Source organism: Protopterus annectens, chromosome 16.part0 (genome assembly GCF_019279795.1).
Source record: "Protopterus annectens isolate FY-2018-M chromosome 16.part0, PAN1.0, whole genome shotgun sequence".
Lineage (NCBI taxonomy): Eukaryota > Metazoa > Chordata > Ceratodontiformes > Protopteridae > Protopterus > Protopterus annectens.
In genome coordinates, this window is record NC_056750.1 from 382,931,503 (window position 1) to 382,952,224 (window position 20,722).

Here is a 20,722-nt window from a genome sequence, read left to right on the forward strand (position 1 = left end):
TTAAGTACTATACACAACTTCTCCTTTGTTTATTAGAAATATGCCTGATGTGTATAAAATCAAAGTGACTAAAAACATTTTTAATGCTTGTATCTTGCTATCCATATCCATAGGCAAGAGTTTCCAGTTTCTTAGTTTTTGTATTATCTTTTGTTTTGTCTCTTCCCACATATCCTTAGCTGCTGTAATAGCATCATTTTTAACCTGTAATTCTAAATGCTTCATGTTATCACTTTTGCATAAAAGCAGGTATTGCTGAACCAGTTCATGTGTGGATATGTAATCTACAGCCATAGCCTTTGTTTTATCTTCATTAATTTTGTATCTCACCCCCAAAAATGAAACCATCTCAAAATGTTCCACAGACTGAGATGTCCTTTACTGTTTCTATTGGGTACAAAATAATATCTTCTGAAAATAAAACCAACTTTTGTTGAGCACTATACCAATTATATCCTTGAATTTCTGAGTTCCTTATTTTCTTTGCCAATGGTTCTAAATATAACTCAAATAACAAATTGAGAAAGAAGACACCCCAGCCTGGATCCTCTGTTCAGACAGTAGAACTCTTCCACTTTGATTTTTACCTCTGATCCCTCATATATCTTCCAAATTAACCTTATTATCATATGAAGAAATGCAGAGTCTTCCATTATCCTGCTCATAAAATCCCAGCTTACTACGTCAAATGGTTTCTCTGCATTAACACTCACCAACAACAGCAGTATTTTCTTACATTCTGCTTCCTTCTGGATCATCACTGTTGTATTAATGTTGACAAATGTTTGCTTCCCCTCCACAAAACCACACTGATCCATATGCCATTCTTTTCCCATTATAGACATAAACACCTTATAATCATTGTTTAAAAATGAAATTGGCTTATATGAACCTGAATCTAATGGGTGTTTACCATCTTTTGGTATTACGGCCAAAACAGCTATTTTCCAGGATGTTGGTCCTTCCCCTCCTTTTCAAATTCTGTTAAAAAAACCTTCAGGATCTTTATCACTTTCTTCCCTCTTAGGTTCCAAACTTCCACCAGAATAAAATTTATTCCTGGAGACTTTCTTGCAGACTGGTTATACATCACCATTTTTATGTCACATCTTTCTGTCTTAATGGTTAGTTGTTGAGACTCATCTACCTCTAACCTTCCATACTTCTGTCTTCCAAAATACTTTTCTGTTTCATACAAATTTTCATAAAATTTCCAAAATATCTCTAATACCCATTGTTTAAGCTCCATGATTAAATTTTAGAGGGGATATAAATGCATGCTAGAATAATCCTCAGCCATTGCCAGTAGCTCCTTACTATGACAAACCTGACATTATTATTTTTTTCCCCTCTTCTACCAGTATTGTGGCTCCTCTAACAATTAATCTAAGTACTTCTCTTTTCATTTGTCCCTGCTATTCTGCTGAATATTCATCCTGAAATCCTTTCTTTATTAAATTCACATGCTCGCTTTTTTCCAAATGTGCCCCCTATAGCATTGCCATTTGCTTTCTGTGTTTTTTAATATAATGAAATATGCTTTCCTTTTTGTCTATACCTGTGAGTCCATTCACATTCCAATATAACATGGAAAGTGACACCATTATGAAAAGAAGCCATTATTTCCACATATTATATCTGACACTCTTTTTTTAAAATCCCTAGTTCCAGTATTTGTAATACATTCACCCACTAATGTCTGGCAGCTCGATCCTTAATACCGTTTTTTTCTTATCATCAACATTGGAACCTATGTCACATTTTACAAGATTTTTTGTTTTAATGATAACCCTTAAAAAAAACAGACATACTCACACAACACCCCTATAACCTGTTAACAATACAAAACACAAAACTTTGTACATCTTCAAATAATGAAATGTAATCCTCCTAATAGGACCAGTTGTCCAAAATAGACAGACAGGTGCAAACACAGGCCTTAACTAAACTAAGGTTGAGGTTTTCCATGCCAAAATGCAGGTTATTGCCTGTGCTTCTACTTACACTAACTGGTGTATGTTATTTGTTTATCTTTATTTCCCTCCTAGATGTGAAAACAACTTACATGCTTTCAGAAAATATTAACTTTTAGCCTTGCAAAAACAGCATTTTGGCTTTTTAATTGCCCATGTTCAGCACATCTCCATGGAACTGGAAGAAAAATAAATTAAGTCCTCAGCTGCATGCTTCTAAGGATAAGCTGAAGCATTTATTGCTAAAGGAAAACTTTTCAATATACTCAGTGTTCTGTTATTTGCTTGTTTCCACTTAAAATAATTAAGCCAAGGGTCTTAATCCAGACATTCACCTGTGCAAAAATAAGAGAAAAAAAGCATGTTATTTACTTATTTCCACTAGAAATGATTAAGCTATGAGCCTTAATCCAGACATTCACCTACATAAAAGTAAGAGAAAACACATCAGTCTACATATAGTATGTTCTGTGTACTTTTGTAGCCACCCCCCCATTCTTGAGAGACAGAGAAAAGCAATATTACAGCGTATTAACTTAAACATGCTTTTGCCTAGCTATTTTTCCCTTTTTGCACTGTAATGCCTACATTTCTTAATACTAAACAAGAAAAAAAGAAAGAAAAAAGAAGCATCTGTTTACCTTAGCATCTTTATCCCATACAAGAACAACTAAAATGCTTTACTATAACACATGAAGTTTATGTCAAAAGTTTCACAGAAATATTAAGAAAAGATATTTTTACCTACAGTTTCCTTTTTCCTTCCTTTTCCACTCCCCACCTTGTCCTTATAAACATTAATGACATGTAGTAAGGCAAATGCCTTTCAGTTTTGTATAAGTTTAAAAAAGTCAACAAAATCTATTCTTTCCATTTTTACTTAAATAGCCATATTTCACAAATACAACTGATGCTTTGCTTTCTGTGTTGCTGGTTGTCTTTCTGTTTATTTTCATCTCCCAACTCTAGACTCCAGTTCAATTCCAAGATACCCCCAATTCTTCTAGTCAACTCATGCGCTTTTCTCTGTCTCTCAAGAATGGAAAAGGTTTCACTGACAAAGTTTCTTCATGTGCTTTATCAGAAGAATGAGAAGTAGAGTCCCCTTTTGCTAGCTGGCTCACATTTTGTTGAACAAACTTTTGTATTTTCTCCTTAGCCTGTTCTGCATCAAAAATGACTTTGATCCTCCAGGAAAAAATATTCCGAAGACAGCCGGATACAGCAGTTCAAACTCTAACACCTACCTCTTGACATTCCCCACTGCTGGAATAAATATGTCTCTGTTTTACCTGTTGTAAAGTAAATAATAATTTTCCACAAACACTCTACTGTTTCCAACTTTTAATGCTTTGCCCATTTACCAGAGTTATGTCAGGAACAACTTTTTCTGCTGATAGGTTTGCATCTTTACTAATACATGTCCTGGCTGCTTGCTTATGGCCAGATTTGGAGCATACATATGGTGTGCCCTTTCAAATAAGAAACCCTGCTGTGGAATATCAGTCCAGCTGCTTATTTGTGCTTTCATAAAATAATACAGTCTGTTCTTCCTAAATTTTCTGGTACAGCAGGAAATCTTAGATTTTCCCAATGTAGTCTGTATTCTAATTTTACCATTTTTGAAACATCTCTTCTTGTGCAGAAAAGCCAGCCTTTTCTTCATTTCTACCTCTGATATTTGCAGTTTTATCATCTATTCTGAATATGTGTTTAAATCTTCTTCCATGTTTTCAAGCATTTTCTTATTTGAGTTGATGTACTCTTTCACTGTTTCATTTATTTTAATAAGCTCTGAGCACATTTGACTTGTTTTTCCTCTAGATTACTGGAAGCCATGTTTTGCTCCAAAGCTGGAGCTTGAACTACATTTTGTTGAACAGCCGCAAAATTCTTCCCAGTCAGTGTTTTCTCTTCACCTTTTCTAGTTTATTTAAGGCGCTCTTAATTTGTTGCTTGCTAGCATCCAGGCAGTATATTTATTTAGAGGTTTAGCTGGCTGCAACATCACCTTGTGCCGGTACCTCAAACCAATACTCCACCACTCAGCTCTTCAAGTGAAAAGCAAAAAAAAAAAAAAAAAAACACCTTACTGGATATCAGCATTCCTCCTGCCAGTATACCAACAACCCGGTGGCCAGACACCCCTCACCTTTCAGGTCCCATTTCTTTGCCCTGCCCCATCTCTCCTTACACACATTAAAAAAAAGCATAAATTCTTCTTTTAAACTGTAGCAAACAGTTGCTACAGTTTATACCCTGACTGCACAGAGGGCTACGACAATCGTACTACTTAAAAAAAAATCTTCATTTAAACTGTAGCAAGCAATTGCTACACTTAATACCCTGCCTGCACAGAGAGCTATGGTGCTTATGTTTTAGTTTAAAAAAAGCAAAAAATACTTGTATTAAACTGTATGAAAGAGCTGGCACAGATTAAACACTACATAAAGTGCTGTAGTGCTCAGGTTTGACTGCAAATACAGTACCAGATTTTAAAAGCCAGTATTGCACTAAAGAATTATTTCAATGTTGGATGGCCAATTGCGTGCACCCTGCACTTTGCGCCCAGGCCCATTGTCCCTCTTACCTTGCGACAGCTACTCTTCTTACTTACTAGCCAGTAACTAAATTCACTAAAAGTGACAGTTCCTGGCCTTTGTCTTTCAGTTTCTTTTTTCACATTAGCAGAGATGAAGTAATTCACATTCCAATTTACAAGTTTCAAACATTCTCCTATATCTATTTGACTTCTCTTTTTTTTGGAGTTTTCCAATTAAACCCTTCTAATAATAAAATATTTTTTCTATTGCTAGTTTTACATTTTGAACTGCTATGCCCATACTATTTATGTCATACATTTACTTAATATACTGCTATTTGCTCCCTTCTGTCTTCTTCCCCTTTTTCATCACTGGCACATGCATATAAATAAAAATTGTAGCACCTACACTTAAACTTCTTAACTATTTACATAAAAAAGTTCCTTCCAAGAAGAGGACAATTGCCCTTTTTTGGCATTCGAATAGCACATCTCTTTCCTCGGAGACATAAAGGGTAGCACTCTTGTTGCTATCTGAGATAATATTTCTAGCCTATTTCTTTAAATGTTCTTACCTGCCTTTAAGTAACTCTTAACTATCCTTCCTCTGGGCAGCCAAACACTTTAACCCGCATCTTCTGGTCCCTCAGACAACTCTAATCTCTGCAAGCTTTGATTCATCCAAAATACTGGCATCCAAGTTATATAAATCTACGTTTGTCAACATACATATTAGGGCATGAACCCATCACAAAGTAGATATTTCTTAAGAGTAGCTAGTCCTTAAATTTAGATCTTGTGGGAGTTTGGTGTTAATGATCTCTTATGAGATCTGTTCTTTATTAGCATTATACTATTCTACATAGTATCTTAGCAATTGATCTTTCTGTAGGAAGCTTCCTCCTCTCTACAAATCTTTACAGAGTAATCTCTTCAGAGTATTACTTGAGATGACTTATGTTATCTCCCCATTCCCTGCACTCACATCTAAGGTAAATGTGTATTTGCTCTATTAGTTAAACAGTTCATCTGACAAAAACTATTGATTGTTTAATAGCTCTAATAGCTCCATATAGCAAAGCCACTGTTCAATACTTACTTCCTTTCTTTTGTTGGTAACTATGATGGTTACATATATACACAAACATTCTGGACATTACGCCCCTATACCTGTGTCTTTGTATGAACTCAGCCATGTTTGCCTTGCTACAACACTGCTATATTTATGCTTATGTGGCTGCTATTCTATCTCTGGTAAATTCATGCTGCCTCAACCAATCTTATAATAAGAGCATTCTGTTGCTTAAATCATCACCTTCATTTGGCCACTTCCACTGAAAGGGAAGACTAATATATTTAACATGCAGCTGCTTTAAGCCTTACCTCCAATCACATGCCTGGTAAAAATAGCAAGGTGTGAATCACTCATTCCCTTATGCAAGAAGAAATTTACAGCAACTGTATTCTCCCTTCTGCAAATGTAATTTACCTATGATCTTACTCTCCTTTTTTTAATGGCATAAACTTCTGTACATCATGGTTGTTACATCTGTTAGACCCCTGCAAATCATTACTGACCTAACTGAAATTCACTTCTAGCAGTGCAACTGTCCCAAAATAAAGTCTTTGCCATAAGGTCCTATCAAAAAATCCCCCCAGAACATATCTATTAGTAAGGTTGACTAACATGCATGCATATATAAACTGAGTGTTTTAGTATATTTTTCCTGTAAAATTAAATGAATAAGTCTTTACTATTCATGCACTGACCAATCCTAAATTAGTGTTCATTTGCAGAGTCCATCTATTTACCATACAGATGATTCCCAGTCCATACTTGCTTATATATCCTGCAAATTGCATTGGGAGCTTCTCATCACAAATATACCTGTTCACTACTCTTATCTGCACCCTTATGGTCCTTTATCTACTAACACTTTCCCATCTCTTTCGCTGTGCAGTATCTACAAAATATTCACTTTATCCCTTCCTGATGAAAAAGGGGAAAAGAAGTCTTTTGAACTCAGTTCTTGCTGCTAGGATCTTGCTATTTATCTCTGGATCTTCCAAAATCCTCTGACTCATTCCTTTTGTCAGTCTCAATTACCATTATAGTCTCCAAAAATGTCTGTCCTTCCTACACCATAGTGAATGTCTTTGGATCTTCTGGGCACCTGATTTTCACTATGGCTATGTAAAGAAGCTTAAACAGCAAACCTTTCATTTTACATAACTTTTCCACTGGAATAAAGCCTGCTTTCCCTATGCATGTTGCCTGAGTAGTCCTGCTTGATGAAAACTTGGATTCCCCACATATCAATTGTACTCCTGGTTTCTACAGTTGGCTAAGTATTTTTTCTTTAATGCTTTATGTACAGAAGTAAATTATGATCAGATCGGAAGACCTTGAAGCTGACTGAAGAGGATTCCAGGCAGGTCTATGGACTCACTCCACTATGACTTCATCTTTTGTCATGTGGGACAAAGAGGATAGCTCTTTGATAACATAGGTACTGCAGTCTATGGAGCACTGCTAAATCTGATATTTCTCCTCCTTGACCTGTCCTCTTTGTCCATCAAAATCACTTCCATGTGCCCCATTCTGGCATCTAGTGCTGCTAGCCTTGATTTCAGCATTTGGACTGATAATGTTTTATATCAGACTGGAGCATTCAGTCATCATTTCCGTGACTTTCTTTCTTCCTTTATCTGTGTCCTTAATATATTCCTGCAACACGTTTTTTTTTTTGCTTCCAAAAATAATGTGATTTGCCTCTGTTCTTCCTCATTTATTGCACTAGATTCAGGCATGGTTGCCATGCCTGCATCTCCTTTTTAGGAAATAGGCCGAAATTACAGCTGAGCATTTTTTTATATTTTACTACGCATTCATTTCACGGATCCATTACAGATATCTCTCTACAAGTTTATCCTTCAGTCTCTAATATATTTTCCCCAAGAACGAGCTGTGTTTTTAAAATGTACTTAATGAATGGAAGGAGCGGCTGTCAGGATCCACTTAATCTATTTGCACCATGCCGGAAATCACAAATGCCTTGTTTCTGTGTCAGTGGCCTGAAACTAGAAGAAAGAATACATATAGAACTCAAGAAAATATGGGAAGAGAAAGCTACATGCTCAGTTAGGATGTATCCAAGAAGGTTACAATAGCAACAGAAGCTGCTACTAAACTAGTACAAAGATAAACAATCAAAACAAACATACAACACAGAACCAACTGATGACATTAAATTTTACCCTATTTACACTGACCAAATAAAAAAGCTACTTAACAAACTGATATGCATGGCCCTAGCACCGGGCAGCATCCCAGTTTACTACCTCTGCAAAAACAGCAGACTCCATATCCCATCTGTTAGGAATTCTTATTATTGAAGAACAATATACTCCGCTGCTATGAAAACAACCTCATGTAATCAATATTCTATGATTTCTAGATACTGCTTGTATAACAATCCTGCCAGGTGATCCCTGTTTCTAATATTATCTTAACTAGGTTACACCTTCTTGTATTGCCATGTAAATGTATACTATTTATTTATTGCTTCTGTTTACCCAAAAGTCCAGCTGGGTGAAATACCCACTTTCAGTGTATACCCTAGAAAAAAACACTCCACACGTAACACAACATTGCATATTCTTACCAGTATGAATAAAAATAATAAACAATACAGTAATGGCATATAACAATACAGTGAATACATGATAATCATCACAATAACAGTAGCATAGAATACAAAAACTTTAAAACTTTGTCATCATTTCAATTTCAAATACATTTTTCCTACTGTGCATTGTACATCTATGCATTGTTCTCAGTTTGTGATGTGATATGTATTTGATATGTGGAACCTTTCTGCCCGGGACCTCTCTGTAACGGGGCTATTATCTCAGTTGGACTATACTTGTCAGCAAGTGGGGAAAAAAAAAAAAAAAAAAATAATATATATATATATATATATATATATATATATATATATGGGTCCACTTTGTAATTTCTCAAATTTTAGTATTTTGAAATCACAAAGCCAAAAACCCAACCACAATTCACAAATTCAAAAACACACAACCGTGAAATTCAAAATCCCGTACTTATACTACACATACAGTACACACATAAAAATACACAAAACTCCCCCCCACAATCAAACTCATCTAAACTACTTATAAGCAGGGGCCACCCCCCCCACTTATATATTCTAACTCCGGGATCGCACAAACAGAAACACAAACGAAACTCATACACACACACACACACACACACACACACACACACACACACACACACACACACACACACACACACACACACACACACACACATCTTACAGTCCCTCAAACACACACATAACAGTCACAACACACACTTACACACACTAAACCCCTAACCAACATACTTACACACATAAACTTACCAAAATTAAACCTAAACATCCACATACCATACCACCGGAAGCAGAAATTCAAAATATCCGTGCTTCGGTATTTTGAATTTCGTGCTTCTGCCGGTTTTCGAAATGTGAGTATGTGGCTTTGTAAGTTCGAAATACTGAAATTTGAGATTTCAGTATTTCAAATTTACAAAGTGGACCTATATATATATATATATATATATATATATATATATATACATATATATATATATATATATATATACATACACACACACACACACACACACACACACACACACACACACACACACACACACACACATATATGGGTCTACTACTGTTTCTCGAAACACACTTTGTTGACAAACAGAAAGTTGAGCCCACTTAAGTGAAAGTTCACTTCAACGAAAGTGCACTTTTGCGAAAGTTGATTCACTGAATCGGAAAAAAACATAAAATAAATAATACAAACACACTTTTGCAGGGGCAAGCCACCCTGCACCCCCCTGCTACTTAAATATGCTAACTCCGAGATCACACTACAGTGGGGAAAAGGATATATTTCCTTATCCTTACTGTACCGTGCTGTGGTGAATCGGCTTTTGCGAAAGTGCACTTTCATTGAAGTGCACTTTCTCTTAAGTGGGCTAGACTTTCTGTTTGTCGACAAAGTGAGTTTTCGACAAACAGAAGTAGACCAAGTCAACTCTATATTTCATTCCTAGCAGTGGGACTGCGTTTCATATGTGCAGTTTGTAATTCTTTAATTTTTTTCTTTCTTTCTTTATTTATCATAGTCATAAAATAGCAAGTTGTAGCCAAAGTAAAAAATAATCAGCTGAAAAAGTAGACCATTTAAAAAAAATCAAGTCTTTTAAGGAGAGAAATGGATCTCGAACAGGTTTATTTATCTAGTTCCTCCCCACATTAAAATATACATACAATCTTATGAAACAATTTTAATATAAAACATAATATTTATGAACTGGGGACAGCCAGGATGGTTGGAAATGTAATCCATCCTCAAGAATACAGAAACCTTCCCCAAAATGCTTAGCTCCCATCCAAACACCAGAAACTGCAGTTTAAGCAGGAAAACAAAGTAGACAACCAGGCATTATGAAAAAATAATTCCAGTACATCCTATTGCCAATAGTGCATTTTAAAAAGTGTACACCATGATGTGCATGGCATTTGCCTGACTACTCATTGGAATTTTATAGTTAATAAAAAAGTTAACTTCTGTAATACCAATGATTATTAAATAAAAGGTGGCATTGCTTGTTAGACAGATGCAGAAAATAATGATAGCATTTATTTTTCCAGATGACCAATGGTGTTGCAGAGATAATTTTTAACAGTAAAACTGCAGTGGAAGGAATAGGTCAAAGAAGCCTTGAAGACTTAGATGGATCACATCTTTATATCTCAGTTGCAGTGGTAGAACGTCCAGGTAAGATTTAAGGAAATATATTTTTTTAGAATTGACAAATCAGCTTAGAATTTTACATTTTATCATCTCCTGTCAGAAGATATGCACATCTGTTAAAAAGCTGGTGCTGTTATTTCTAGGATATGATGAAGAAATATATCATATAACATTAAAACACTTTCACTGACATGATTACTAGCATGCACTTTATTTGATAACATTTATTTTCTGCAACTAAACCTAAAATTGAAAAAAAAAATAAAACACAAAACTACAATAAAATATAAAAGACTGTGATACTAAAATTATAAAGACTGACTGATATGCAGAAAAATAATTGACATAAAGCCAAATCTGCAAACAAAAGGAACTATTCAAAATTTCATGATGTGTTGGGGAAGGCATCACCATATGGGGGTGCATCTCTGTCCACCCTACTACCTAAAAATTCTAAGCCTGATGTTGCTGGCAAATGACTGTGTTGTCCCCAAACTTGTGATGACCACAGTCTCATACTAAATCTAGCTGTACTTGTAATGAAATCCATGGTATGATGGAATCTCATCCTATGCCTTGTGAAAGCTTGGGATATAGTAACTGAAACTGTGGTGGGCTAGAGTTACTCACCCTTAAAATCTTACCAATACTCTAAAGTAATATGCTTTGATAATGAAGTTTAACCCACTTCCAGTTACCCTAACCCAAATATATCCAGTGATTAAGCTGATGAGTTAGCAAGGCTCTAAAAGAAGTCTATCAGTGCAGTTTACTTAGTCCATTATCAAGAACATGTGTCCCAAGAACCACGAAGTTACAAGCCTTTATTATGTCAATAGATACTAGATATCTACGTTTGAGGCTTTTATAGATGAAGTCAAATAATGATGGATGGATGGCCACTTTCTGTCCTTTCAAATATCTGACAGGGATGAGAAAACAAGGATACAGTTAATAAATATATGGGAGAGACAGGATTTAAACTGGCAGTGAGCAGTGTTATTCCTATTAAGAAACAAAGAGACAGTCTGGTCCAAAAAGTGGATATATGCTAGGAAAATCATACAGTATTAATCCATCACTTCATGTAGTCTCATACTTCAAATTGTAGTATAAAGCCTAAGTACCAGGCTGCATTATGCAGCAACAAGTATACAGAGAAACTACAGGCACATATGCTTCACACCTCTCAACTGCCTAGATTTTTGCCACATATTTGTTCTGTTCTTCAAAAAATGTGTGCCATTTCTGGCAAATTATCGAGATCTAAATCACTAAATAATGACATGCATCTGAGTTTCAGACCTTTTATCCTTCAGAAAATGCAAACAAATGCAAAACCATTTATCCTAGCAACTTTCCATTTATTAGAACAATATTCAAAACCTGTCCCTGATTTTAGGCCTTTGTGTCCCCATTATTTTTGGCTTTGTCCAAATTTCTTGTGTTTGAGGTTGAGAGGTATGATGTGCTTGGGTCTATATTACATTGTCGAAAGGTGAAAATATCGAATCTGTAAACGGAAATCTCTATAAGGGGAGATTTCCATTTACTGCAATGTAGTGTGTTCTCGGAGTTGGTATATTTAAGTAGCGGGGTGTGTGTGTGGATGATGCAGCCCCCCATGTGGGGGTGCAGGGGGCTTGCCCCCCTGCCTACACCCTTTGGTTTTTCTTTTTTCTTTTTGAATTTATTTTTATGAAAATTCGATGTTTTAATAGTTTGATCAATAAATGCTGACCTTTAGTGATTCGAACTATTAAACTTTTGGTGTTCTAATATAGACCCAATGTGCTTATAGCCCAAACATAATGAATGCTTATCCAAAGACACTTTCACAATACAATGTTTTCATGACCTGCAATGGAAAGCTGAGAAGAATCCATGTCATTCCATATTTCTGCAATGTCCATCTTTTACCTGAACATCTCTGTCACAAAAGGAGATACTGTCAGCCCAGCTAACTGGAATTTTGTAAATAATTATATGTCATTTGTGAATATTAATATCATTTATACAGAAGTGTGGCAAAAGAAGATACTGCCAGCCTAGCTATCTGTAATTTTGTAAGTGGTTGTGTGTCATTTGTGAATATCAACATGATTCATATGCCTGTGTTATAAATGTATTAGAACTGTATGTCATATTGTATAGACATGTGCTGAAGAGATATTTTGTAAAGTACTGAGCAGAAATGTATATACAATATTGTAAATGTTTAGATGTATATATTTTAACAATGGGAGCTGAAACACAAGAAGTTAACTTCAGAAAAATAGCTGAAAACTTAAATTACTTTATAACCACGTAATAAAAGGATGTTGTCTTTCAGTTTCAGTCAACAGGAGAAAGAATGTCTGTACTAGAGAAGTTTTTTGTATCGTCTTTAAATGTGGAGGAATGTAAATTATTTTACGACTTCCAACATTTGCCAAAAGTATGTTCACAGGTAGATGCTAAAATCAATGGTTGTAAGCCTGGGAACTTAAGTCAGATGACAACAAATGATGTCATCCTGTAAGTATCCCAGCAGTAATACTTGGAATATTAATTTAAGAAGTCTCTGAGAGAGCAACACAGCATTTTGTATTTTGTCTTTGACCTGATAAGAACATCCACTCATCACATCTGTCTTGCCTTGCTCTGTAAGTAAGTTAACAAGGGTACAGTAATGTCTCTTAGATACAGTCAGGAATACAGAGGTGTACAGCTTAGATGTTTTCTTTATTTATTTGAGACTGTCCTACAATGTTGTTTTAAATATTTCCTGTGATTTTGAACTCTGACGCAAATGTGATTCACTGAGCATTTTCTTGTTCTTTTATTATTTATTATTAAATAAATTTAAACCTATCATTGTGGCTGATATTTGTGAGACATATTTAAGTTCTGAGAGTAGCTGCATATTTATTTGGTGACACTGTGGGCTATTCCTAATAGCTTTGCTCTTGGTTAAACTACCATTTGGATTAATAGTAACATTACACAGTAAGATTGGACACCCTTTGTTAAGGGAGTTAAAGTAGCTGATAATGAGTGACTGGTGGCAGGTGAAACTACCTTATAGTCTGGGCAAAAGGGGGCATAGCTAGTAAATCTGTGCCAGCCTTTCTCAGGCGTGTGTGTGTGTGTGTTTATAAATCAAACATCAAAGAGTGTGTGTGTCAGCTACTTGGGCAGGGACACTAAGTAGTGGTAGGACAGAGAGGGTGCTGGAGGTCTTGGCTTGGTCACTCATCTGAGATCTCAATTCTATAGCTGTGCCAGAGGGGAGTCTTACTGGGGATCTGGAGAAAGAGGGATAAACCAGCCACGGACTGACTGTGGTCTCTGTGTGGTCTTGAAGGAAACTGCACTTGATGCAGAGAGCTGCATCTGGAAATACTGTGTGTGTGCTTGTCATCCTCCCAATGTACGTCCCCCACTGGTGCTAGTGGTGAGGATTGAGGCTCCTTGATTACTGGGTCAGTATTGGGGTGTGACAAGCTTTAGGTCATTATTATACTAAAATAAAACAAACACACAGGCTTACACACATAAATTTACCTTAACACTTAAAAAAATGTATAAAAATAATAAAACTGGGACCCAACTCCATGGTACAGAGGGATAGTGCAGTGAACGAATGCCAGAAGACCCAGGTTTGATTAGTGGACCTGGCACAGGGGGCTGGAGAGGAATAGCATTCTATCAGCTCACCTACCCTAGGGGGAGGGAGGGTTTTCTGATTGATACTGTCAGCAATAACCTTAACACTGGGGGCATACTGACAGACATTAGCAGGATTCTGTGTTCACATCACTGCAAGTCTTGTATGTAGTGGCAGGTCTGTGGGTAGGGCAAAATAAAAACCTTTCTTGCAGCAGTATGACACTGCAACGAGATGTCTTGTTCTCCTCTCCAGCCCTGACTGTGAGATCAGGTCTATAGGTACAGTTAATGTTTGGGACCCAGAGACTAATGAGAGCCTCCAGGATAGTGATGGTCAGCTGTGAAGGGGAGCAAAAAATAAAATTGGATATGAAACATTTCTTCAGAACTGAATTACAAAGATAAAGCACATTAATAAGTTTAAGGTTTCATACACGAATAGCACTTCTTCAGAAGTCAGTTACAAATGTCAGACTTATCACTGAAATACCCACATCAGTTACCATATTAGAGAGGTGTTTTTTTGCCTTGTTTTGCCCTTAACCTATTAAGCTGTTTAATTAACTGATTAGGCTATGGTTACAGCTTAACATCCAGAAATTAACCTTGTGTAAACACATCTCACCTACTTTTTGTGGATGACATAAAACCATACAGCTCATCAGATGATGATATGAAAGCACAACTACAAATAGCTAAAACTTTCTCAGAAGATATAAGAATGACATTTGGTCTTGATAAATTTACAAAGCAACATTTATAAAAGGAAAGCTGCTGTTCTAAGAAAATATCAACCTTGGACAGGAATGTTATGTAAAGGAACTTAAACAGGAGAAATTGTATAAATGTCTGTGAATAAATGAAGTGTCAGTGATAAAACATGAAAAATTGAGAACAAACCTCAGCTGCCTAGACATATAGGAATAAAGCCCAAGCTATAAATCACTTTGGTTTTCCTGTTCTAAATTAAAATTTTGGTGTGCTTGACTGCCATCAAACATCACTGAATAAGTTGGACAAGTAAGCAAGAAAAATGCTTCATGTTTATCAAATGGTATATAAAAACAGTGAATACCAAGATTATACAATTCTCATTCTGAGGGAGGTACAGGTCTCCTCAAAACTGACTAAACGTATAAGTCTGTAATTATGGGACTGCATATATATTTGCTAACCTAATCAGATCCAAACATAGTGAACATTGTATGGCATGAAGACAAGAAGTCTAAGATGACGTCTTTACTTTGTTTAGCAGAAGCATTTTAGAAAGGAGTGGGAATGGAAATCAAATTAGAAATAGACAAATCTAAGTCTTCCATAAATATTTCCATTTTTGTTCTTTTTTGATTTCCACATTTCCCTGCTTTATACAAATTTTCATAAAATTTCCAAAACACCTTTAATACCCATACATGACCTCTGGTTATTTTTCTTGTTACAGGCTCCCTAAGTCTGGCAACAAACCTTTCTACTTTCTGTTGCCAAAGTCAATGTGCTAAAAGTTTTTGTGCTCTTGAGTTGTTAACGAAAAACAACACTCTTTCTAAATTCATGCATGTACTCCCTTATTTTCTCTTTTCTTTAGTACTCTGCAGTTGTGCCTCTTCTTGTTCTATGAGATTCCACTTATTCTGCAACACTTTAACCTTTGTCAGCCTATCTAAATAATTCCTATTACTTAACCACATCTCATTTTATTTTAATTTTACCTTATTTTAAACTTCACTTTCATTTTATCCTACTATCTACAGTGTCTGAAGACATTTCTGTCTTCCTATTCTTTAAGTACCTCTGTTTTTAACAGGTGGGTGGGGAAGCACTATTGTCTCAGTTTACTTCATTACCCTGCATTTTTATCTTGGTTGTTATTGGCACTTGATCTGAAATAGTTATTGGATGTGAAAGCTTTCAATTAAATGCAGATGTTCCTATGAAATATAATTTCTGTCTACTCTGGCCCAATTACTGTACCTTGGAGATTAATCTATAAATTCTTTCTGAGATCCTACTACTGAATGCATTTCTTCCATACCAAATATTTTCATAAATTTATTCAGAAATCTACCATCTTTTGTTATATTTTCCCTTCTAGGTCCCTCAGATACATCCTTACTGTTGTAAATCAAGTTCCAGTCCCCACCCTTAAGTAATAAGTCCTGCTGAAAGCTAATAATTTCTGCCCAAAATTTCTTAAGGTCCATAATGGCAGCCTTAGATGGAATATAAATACATGGCAGCATAATACGCCTCCCTTCCTAGTAGCCCCGTACTAACAGAAATCGACTATTATTTATTTTTCCTCATCTATCAGGAAGCTCCTCTAGTAATTAATGTAAGTACTCCCTGTTTCCTTTGTCCCTGATATTCTGGTGAATGTCCATCATGAAATATTTTATTCATCAAATTTACATGCTCATTTCTTTCCAAACTTGTCTCCTGTAGCACTGCTATTTGCACTCTGTATTTCTTAATATAATCCAATAATTTACATGAACATTATAAGAAGAAGCTATTATTCCCACCTATTATATGACAGCTTTTTTTAAATGTCTTTTTCCAGATTTTGTGTTACAGCTGCACACCCTAATGTTTTGCAGGTTAATCTGTTATACAGTTGTTTCTTGTAATCTCCATTTGAACCTGTGTCACAATTTCCAAGACTTTTTGGTTTAATGACAACCCTCAAAAAACAAAACAAACAAAAGCAGTCTATAGCTATTAACTTAAACCAAACATACAACTATGTACATCTTTAAACTCGACAGCTGTACCCACAGGCATCACCTAACCTAAAGTTAAGGTTATCCATGCTAAGGTGTATGTGACAGTCTGTGCTCCTACTTATACTAATTGCTGTCTGTTCTTATTTTATCTTTATTCCTCCCCCAGATATGAAAAAAGCTTGTATGCTTTCAGAAAACAGTAACTTTTAGCCTGTGCCTTAACTGTCTTTAAATACAACTCAATTATACAATGTTTTAGTAAATGCATTAAAGTATTTAGATACCAGGAAAGCTGCTATCTCTTATTAACTTCCAATAATTTCAAACTTTATTTTTACCAGGATGCCTCCCCTTATACCTTTTGATTTTATTTTTTCCTTCAGCAAACAATGTCCAGAACTCTCAAGATTTAATACCAGCACCTGTAGTCAGTTTATCACCATGTAAACATGAGAAAATAATGTACAGTTGCCCTCAGCTGTAGACTTCTCAACTCAAATTAAACATTTATTTGCTAAAGGAAAACTTTTCATTACATTCACAGTGTTCTCTTATGTTTTAAAGCTGCTTACATAAAAATGTCATTAGATTAAGACAAGGGCATTAATCCAGACATTCACCAATACAAAAATAAGATAAAATATCTGAACTCTACATATAATATAACCAGTTCACTTTTACAACCCATCCCCCATCCCAACAGCCTAAGATCATAATGTATTAACATAAACATGCTTTTGTCTAGCCTTTCTTCTGTTTTTGCATTATAATGCCTACATTTCTTAAAACTAAAAAAGAAAAAAAAAATACTTGTTTACTTTAGTATCTTTTGCCATATCCAGCAGTCACTGAAAGCACTTTACTATATAACATGTAATTTATATCATAAAATGTTTTAAACAAGTAATGTTAAGAATAAAAAATGTTTTACTTGTGGTTACTTTTTTTTCTTTTAGTGTCCTTCCATACATTAATGACATGGAACAGGGTGTATGCCTTTCATTCCCCCAAAGTTTAACAAAGTCAACAAAACTCCAATCTTTCTCAGCTACTCTTTCTTGTAAAGCCATATCTCACAAATCTGATTGATGCTTTATAGTGCCACATGTAATCACTAATTGCAGTGTTGCTGGCATTCTTATGTTCTTCTCCATTTCCCAGCCCCTGACTCTGGTTGAAGTAAAAGGTAATACCAATTCTTCTAGTTAACCCTTGTGCTTTTTCTGACTCTTGAGCATTTTCCTTTGGAACATTGGAAAATGTTTCATTGGCAAAGACCCTATCAGATGAATAAAAAGCAGAGTTCCCCTTCTATTTGTTGGCTCACTTTCTGTTGGACAAACTTTTTCATTTCCTCCTTAGCACATTTTGCATCAAAACTGACTTTGATCCTTCAGGAAAAAATATTCTGAAGACAGTTGGATATAGCCACTTGAATCTCACATCTGATGCTAGATATTCTCTGATTACTATAATAAATTTGCATCTTTTCTGCTTGATGTGCAGTGAATAATTCAAAACTTAAACCCAACAAGGGTAAAAACTTGTAAGAAGCAACAAAACCAAAAACAGACAGGGAAATCCACTTCTTTATTACAATACTCTTAAAAACTAAGCGCTTTCACCATTTACAAAGGGCTTCTTCAGAGTTTAAAGAAGTGAATTTCCCTGTCTGTTTTTGGTTTTGTTGCTTCTTACAGTGAATAATCATTTCCCACAAATACCCCACTCTCTCCAGTTTTTAATACCTTGCTCTTCTGCACAGTTTTGACAGGATTAAATCTTCTGCTGGTGCGATTGCATCTTTACTAATACAGGGCTTGGCTGCTTTCTCATGGCCAGGTTTGAAGCAAACATACAATGTACCCTTTCAGTTAACAGATCCTGCCTCAGAATATCAATTCAGCAGCTTATTTGTGCTTTCATAAAATGAATTCAGTCTGTTCCTCCAGTTTTTCCAGTATAGCAGATAATCTCAGATTTTCTCTGCATTCTCTGTCTTCTAATGCTACAATTTTTTGAAACAGCTGCTCCTGAGCAGTCTCATGCTGAGCCTGTCTTTTCTTCATTTCAACTTCTAATTTTTGCAGTTCTATCAGTTCATATAAATAGCTGTTTAAAGCTTTTTCCATTTTTTCCAGCTTTTTCAATGTTTCATTTATTTTAATCAGCTGTGAGCATGTCTGGCATATCTTTCTCTCTAAATTACTGAAAGCCATCCCTTGTACTAAACTTACAGCTTGAACTGCTTTTTGCTGAACAGCTGCAGGATTCTTCCCAGTCATTTTTTTTCTCTTCACATTTTCTATTTGATTTTCTTTCAGACTATAAGTTTCTGCTTTGCTTACATCCATGCAGTGTACTAGCCAGCAACTGAATTTTACTAAAATTGGAATAATTCCTAGCCTGTATCTCTTAGTTACTTTTTTCACACTGGGAGAGCTGAAATTAAGCTGGTGACCAGTGTGTAGCCAACTTTGAAGTCCAGGACATTTATTCTTTTAGCACAATTTGAATATGGTCTTCTGATTGTAGCCTATGGCTCAGAAACATATTTCAACACTAAAGACTGCCACAAACAGGATCTGCAGACTACTCCCAATATCATTCCACAGTCCTGAAAAATAGGAAAACTCAACTTCTCTTCAGTTTCTAATTAGTTAAATAACGTAAAACTATGTGCTTTCTTGTATGTATAGTGGATATAAAAAGTGTATACACCCCTGTTAAAATGCCGGGTTTTTGTGATATAAAAAATGAGACCACAATAAATCATTTGAAAACTTTTTCCACCTTTAATGTGACCTATAACATGTACAATTCAATTGAAAACAAACAAATCTGTTAGGGGCAAAATATAAAAAATAAAAAAATAACATGCAATAAGCTGGTTGCATAAGTGTACACAGCCTTAAACTAATACTTTGTTGAAGCACCACTTGATTTAATTACAGCATTCAGTCTTCTTGGGTATGCACCTGCCATCAATTAAAGAGACTCAGATTAAACCCAAATAAAGTTCAGCTGTCCTAGTAGGATTTTCCTGATATTTACTTAGTTGCCTGCTACAACAAAAGGCATGGTTCGCAGAGAGCTTACAAAGCATCAAAGGGATTGCATTGTTGAAAGGTATCAGTCAGGAGAAGGGTACAAAAAAAATATCTACAGCACTGGATATACCATGGAACACAGTGAAGACAGTCATCATAAAGGCAGTGGAGACAATATGGGACAAAAGTGACATTGCAAAGAACTGGACGTTCCTCTAAAACTGATTTAAAGACAAGACCAAAACTGGTTAGAGAGGCTGCAAAGAGACCTACAGCAACAGTGAAGGAGCTGCAGGAATTTCTAGCAAGTACTGGTTGTGTACTACATGTGACAACAATATCCCTTGTTCTCCATATATCTGGAATATAGTGTAAGGTTGTAAGACGGAAGCCTTTTCTTACACAGAAAAGCATCCAGGCCCGGCAAAATTTGCAAAACAATATGTCGAGTCTCCCAAAAGCATGTGGGAAAATGTGTTATGGTCTGATGAGACCAAGATTGAACTTTATGGCCACAATTCCAAAAGGTACGTTTGGTGCAAAAACAACACTTTGCATCACCAAAAGAACACCATTCCCATGGTGAAGCATGGTGGTGGCAGTATCATGCTTTCGAGTTGCTTTTCTTCAGCTAGAAACTGGGGCTTTAGTCAAGGTGGAGAGAATTATGAACAGTTCCAAATACCAGTCACTTTTGGCCCAAAATCTTCAGGCATCTGCTAGAAAGTTGAAGATGAAGAGGAATTTCACCTTTCAACACAATGACCGCAAGCATACATCCAAATCAACAAAAGAATGGCTTCACCAGAAAAGAATTAAAGTTTTGGAATGGCCCAGCCAGGGCCCAGACCTAAATCCAATAGAAAATCTGTGGGGTGACCTGAAGAGGGCTGTGCACAAGAGATGCCCTCGCAATCTGACAGATTTGGAGCACTTTTG

General features: G+C 35.8%; 1 protein-coding gene across 1 annotated transcript in view; it reads left to right on the plus strand.

Annotated features, from left to right (window-relative positions):
- The window catches only part of C5 (complement C5), a 1,726,304-nt gene that overhangs the window by 359,380 nt on the left and 1,346,202 nt on the right, over positions 1 to 20,722 (plus strand). Inside the window, exon 9 of the mRNA XM_044057986.1 lies at positions 10,257 to 10,383. Within this exon, the coding sequence (XP_043913921.1) occupies positions 10,257 to 10,383 (127 nt within the window). The remainder of the gene's footprint in view (positions 1 to 10,256; positions 10,384 to 20,722) is intronic.